The following is a 5,734-nucleotide window of genomic DNA, read 5'->3' as shown; positions in this document are numbered from 1 at the left end:
AAGTTATGAATGACTTAATTTTATATAGACCCCTAATCAACACCCACGGTAACAGCAGTCAATAAATCAAAAGATTGGGGAATCTGCTGCCTAGGACCTCTTCAAAGTGTCTAAAAGCAAGGATATTTTATATAATCCATGGTCTTTTAAATTAATTCTTATGCATCTGAAAGCTAGGCAATAAGTGTGACGGAAAAAGAATTGTGATGCTGGAGAATATCCCACCGACTGCTAAAAGAACAAGCAAGTCTTTCTTGAAGAAAGTGTAACAGGGGTGCTCCTCAGAGGACAAGATGGTGAAATTTCATCTCACAATTTTGATCTTATTTCAGGAAGGGTTGACCCTTAGAAAAATATGTCATTCTGGGAAAGGTGGAGGGTCAAAAACTCTGTGAATATTCCCCTAATAAAGTGGATTAACAACACAGTGTCTGCTACAAACAACTCCAGAATAGCAGAAGTGGTGAGAACCAGAATGGCAAAGGATAGACCAAGGCTCATATATGTTGTTACAGTGTCACTAGAAAATGCAGTTAACTGGATGGCAACCAACAACAAAAACAACTTAATATGTTACAGTGTCACTAGAAAATGCAGTTAACTGGATGGCAACCAACAACAAAAACAACTTAATATGTTACAGTGTCACTAGAAAATTCAGTTAACTGGATGGCAACCAACAACAAAAACAACTTAATATTTATTTACATAAGCTTCCAGGAATCAGTGTGATGTCACTGACATGTTTCAATTAACAGATAAAAGCCCTGGACATGCTTACCAGTCTGTGCCAGGAAATTTGAAAGAGAGTTACCTGGTCAACTGACTGGAAGAGATTGATATTTCTTCCCATTCCCAAGAAAATTGACTCAAAAGAATATGGAAATTATCAAAAAATATCATTAATATCACATATAAACTCTGTAAACTCTATAAATGTACATAAAGAATGTTATAGAACAAAGTTCAAGTCTTTTGTGCAAAGCTTACTCTCAGTCGTATTCAACTTGATGACACCCACTGCTAAATGAGACTAGTGATATTGTATCTAAATGACACTAGTGCTGTTACATTCTTCTGCTTTGTACATCACTCTGTCAATGTGTTGTATGAAGTAACCTGAGTTTGCTGTGATGCTGAACTTTTTGGCATTGGGGTATCAAATACCAGAATGGTTTCCCTATGGGGATGGTGTGTGGTGAAGCTCCCAGTTGTAAAACAGATTTGGAAGCAGGAGTAGCATCTACTTCCTAAACCACATGACTCTGAATACTCTATGAATATGGACAAATGACAACAGTTAAGGAAAGACATTAGGTCTTATGTTCATATAGTTGCTATGAGTCGTGCTCAATGCAACGTCAATCAACAACTACAAGAAAAATATTGGTGAAGATCATCCAAAAACAGCTAGGCCAATAAATTGACAGAGACCTGCCAGTTCAAATGGGATTAGATGTTGTAGTGGCACCAGAGATATCACGGCTGATGTCATATCATTTGTGTAAAGCAGAAAATACCTCTATGCAGAAAAAACACTTGACTGTGTGGATCCAAACAAATAAAAACTAATATTAAGAAGATTGAGAATCCCAGAACACTTAATCATGCTCATTATTGTGAAACTTATAGCTAAATCAAGAAGCTGTTGTCTGAATAGAGCAAGGGAAGATTGCATCAATAATTACGAAGTCAAGAAATGTGTACATTAGTGCTGTTTCTTTTTTTCCTGCCCATTTGATCTCCGTGCTGAACAAATTATTCCAGAATCTAGACTTTATTAAAAAGAGTGTGGCATCAGGTTTGGAGGAATACTCTTAAACAGTCTGCATTATGCAGATGGCATAACCTTACTGATTGAAAGCAAAGAAGACATGAAGTGCTTGCTCTTCATGATCAAAGACTGCAGCTTTCAAAAAGAAATACATCTTAACACCAAGAAAACAAAAATATTCACCACTGGGCCTGGAGAAAAGATTGATTAGCACAACAATTAACACCCGTGGTAGCAGCAGTCAAGAAATCAAAAGATATGGTTGAATTGGAAAAGTCTACTGCTAAGGACCTCTCCAAAGCACTGTGGTAATGAGATCAATTTAAAAAGAGAAGTGTGCCTGACAGGTCATGATTTTTTCAATCACTTGTTACGCATCTGAAAGTTGAACAATTAGTAAAGATAAAGAAGAATTAATGCCTTTGAGTTGTGGAGCTGGAAAAGAGCACTGAATAGCCACAAACCGCCACAAGAACAAACTGGTATATGTTGCAGAGTGTGTATCCAGAGTGCTCCTTGGAGGAAAAGATAGTAAAATTTTGTCTCACATACTTGGGCATGATGTCAAGAGGCTCCATTCCTTGGAAAAAGGTATCACTTATGGAATAGTGGAGAGTCAGTGAATAGAGAAAGACCAACAAGAGATGAATAGACACAGTGGGACTGCAGCAATAGGATAAGGTTCTGATCTGTTGTTGTTCATAGAGTCACTACCAGTTGACTAGACAACACTTGTTGTAAAACAACAGTTTTACCATGTCACAATGGATTACACTTCAACACATAATAACATTTTTTAAATCTTCATAACAATAAAGAACATTATGATAATTGGTAAAAAGTTTGAAATTGTAAAGATTTAGTTTTATTTGATTGCACAGTGAAAAATAATGGGAGCTGCACTAAAGAAATTAAACAATATATAATGTTGGCACATCTGCTGATTAAAGACCATTTTAAAATGTTGGGAAGTTGAGGACTAAGATATACTTGACTCAAGCCATGGTGTTTCCACTTGCCTCATATGCTTGTGAGAGCTGGACACTGAATAATGAGGATTGATGAAGAACTGATACTTTTTTTTTTTATCCAGCAATTCCACTACTGGGAATATACCCTAAAGAAACCATAACTGCCACCCAAACAGATACATGAACACCTATGTTTATTTTGGCTTTGTTCACAATAGCAAAGAGTTGCAAACAACCCAAGTGCCTATCAACAAACAAATGGATAGAGAAACTCTGGTATATTTACACAATGAAATGCAATGCAGCATTGAAAAACAAGGAACTCATGAAATATCATACAAAATGGGTGACCTTGGAGGACATTATGCTGAGTGAAATATCTCAGTTACAAAAATAAAAATACAGCATAATGCCACTTCTGTAAAAGAGGACTGACATAGGGGTTGGGAGGAGACTGAGAAAGATGGGATTAATAATGTATACTGCACTGAAACAGATGAGGGAGAGAACTGTTAAAAAAAGGGATATATGATGAGATGATATTGTTATGACAGGAGCCTAACATAGTGGAGTGGACTTGGGGGGAGGGATTGGATAACAATGAAATAATATTTTTTCTTTTACTTTTCAAAAAGAAAAGTGAATTGGGGGAAGAGTGTGCAGGGGGAAAAAGGGCAAAAATGAATGAATGGAAATCCAAAGTAAACGTTCATTAAAATAAATTTTAAAAAACTCCACAAAACAAACAACTGGTGCTTTTCAAGAACTGTGCCTTTTTTATCTAGCTTGAGACTCCTGGACTAAACCTGGACTTACATTGTGAGATATTCTTTGCTTCCCCCAAACTGCAATCTATTTCCCTAATAAATTCCATAAATGTGAATAAAGTCTGTGAATCTTACCATTCACAATACCCAATTATTGATAACAATAGGTGCAGGAGCATGTGGGGTGCCATCTCGGATTATGTAACTATGTGTATGGCATCATGGACATTATTGATTGGGACAGTTCCTCTTTATGAAGCAAGTAGAAATCAGACTTTGCCTTCTCTATATTGTACCACTCCTTATACAGGTCTTAATGTTGGTTAGCTTATTTTGAATGAATATTTTTAATTGAAATAGTTAATAATTTATAATTTAAAATTTATTTGTGCAGCTCATCAGTGGTATCCAGCTTCCTCTTAATGATAACTCACCTGACAAAGCTGACACACTAGTGATGATAGAAATTTTTGGTATTCCAGATGATCAAAGAAAACAACAGACTCGTATAATTAGGAAAAATGGTGAGTTTCTAACATGTTGAACTTCTTTGACCTCTTGATGGAAAAATATATAACTCTATGTATATATATTAATTATAAATATATATTATATAATAATATGTTGTTGTTGTTATGTGCCGTCGAGTCGCTTGTGACTCATAGCTACTCTTGTGGCCTAGTGGCAAGAAGCTGCACTGCAGTCTGAAGGGTAAGCGGTTCAAATCCACCAGATGCTTTGCTGGAGAAGGAGGGACAATCTCCTCCTGTACCAGTCAAATCTGATTTGATGGTACACATACACAAATATAACAATATGGATATAAATAATATGTATTTATTATAATGTAGAAGCTTTTCATTACTAAAGTATTATATCTTAGTTATCTGATGCTACTGCAACAGATGAGGATTTCTCCTTCTGACAGCTCTGGAGGAAGGTTCTTGACTTTTCTGAGTTTTTCTTGAACAGCCTTCACAAGGTCTAACATCTCTCTTCCTTCATCTCTGTTTCTTTTTCTTGCTTGTTTAATCTCTTAAATCCCCAAAGAGGATGATGTAATGCACACATTACACTAATTTTGCCTCACGTATCAAAGACAATCCATTTCTAAATGGGATTATAATCACAAGCATGTTGTTGTTATGTTTTGTTGAGTCAGCTGACTATCCGGAGGATTTTCAGAAGCAGTAAATCACATGGGAGAAGGTTGCCCATCTTTCTCCTGCAGAGCAATTGGTAGATTCAAACCATGTGTCTTCAGGTTGACAGTGCAGCTTCTTAACACTAGGCCACCACAAGTTAGGATTTATAGCCTATATTTCTGATGCAAATAATATAATCTATAATCAGGAAGAGATACTATAATCAGTAAGCAGACACTAAAGATTGGGACATAGAATGTGAGAACCATGAATGTAGGAAAATTAGATATTATTAAGGAAGAAATGGAATGCATAAATATTGACATACTAGGCATTGTTGAGGTGAGATGGACTGGCATGGGGCATTTTGAGTCGGATGACCATATGATATATTACTCTGGAGGTGAAAAGGTGAGGAAAAATGGAGTTGCTTTCATAGTTAAGAGAGTCATTTATAGATCCATCTTGAAGTACAATATTGTGAGTGACAGGATAATATCCATATGCGTGCAAGGAAGTCCAGTGAATACCACTATCATTCAGATATATGCACCAACAACCAGAGCCAAAGAAAAGGAAATAGAAGATTTTTACCATCTTTTACAGTCGGAGGTAGATCAAACATGCAATCAAGATGCATTGATAATAATGGGTGACTGGAATGCAAAAGTTGGGAACAGAGAAGAAGATTCGCTAGTTGGAAAGCATGGACTCAGTGACAGAAATGGTGCTGGAGAGAGAATGATTGAGTTTTGCACAATCAATGACTTATTTGTAGCAAATACTTTTTTTAAGGGACATAAACGCAGGTTATATACATGGATTTCACCTGATGGTATGCTTAGGAATCAGATCGATTACATCTGTGGAAAGAACCCCTGGAGAAGCTCAAGATCAGCTGTGAAAACTAGGCCAGGAGCTGATTGAAGAACAGACTACTACTCATATGCAAGTTCAAGCTGAAGTTGAGGAAAGATAAACCAAATCCATTGGAACCAAAATATGACTTTGAGTCTATCCCACCTGAATTTCAGAATCATCTCAGGAACAGGTTTGAGGCCTTGAACACTAATGAGC

At 36.4% G+C, this 5,734-nt stretch overlaps 1 protein-coding gene across 1 annotated transcript in view; it reads left to right on the top strand.

Moving 5' to 3' along the window:
• PLCZ1 (phospholipase C, zeta 1) overlaps positions 1-5,734 on the top strand; it is a 107,305-nt gene that overhangs the window by 89,590 nt on the left and 11,981 nt on the right. The window contains exon 10 of the mRNA XM_006888485.1: positions 3,907-4,036. Coding sequence (XP_006888547.1) covers positions 3,907-4,036 — 130 coding nt within the window. The remainder of the gene's footprint in view (positions 1-3,906; positions 4,037-5,734) is intronic.

Source organism: Elephantulus edwardii, unplaced genomic scaffold, assembly GCF_000299155.1.
Source record: "Elephantulus edwardii isolate Elephantulus edwardi_28Jun2011 unplaced genomic scaffold, EleEdw1.0 scaffold00067, whole genome shotgun sequence".
Lineage (NCBI taxonomy): Eukaryota > Metazoa > Chordata > Mammalia > Macroscelidea > Macroscelididae > Elephantulus > Elephantulus edwardii.
This window is presented reverse-complemented; position numbering and strand designations above follow the sequence as displayed.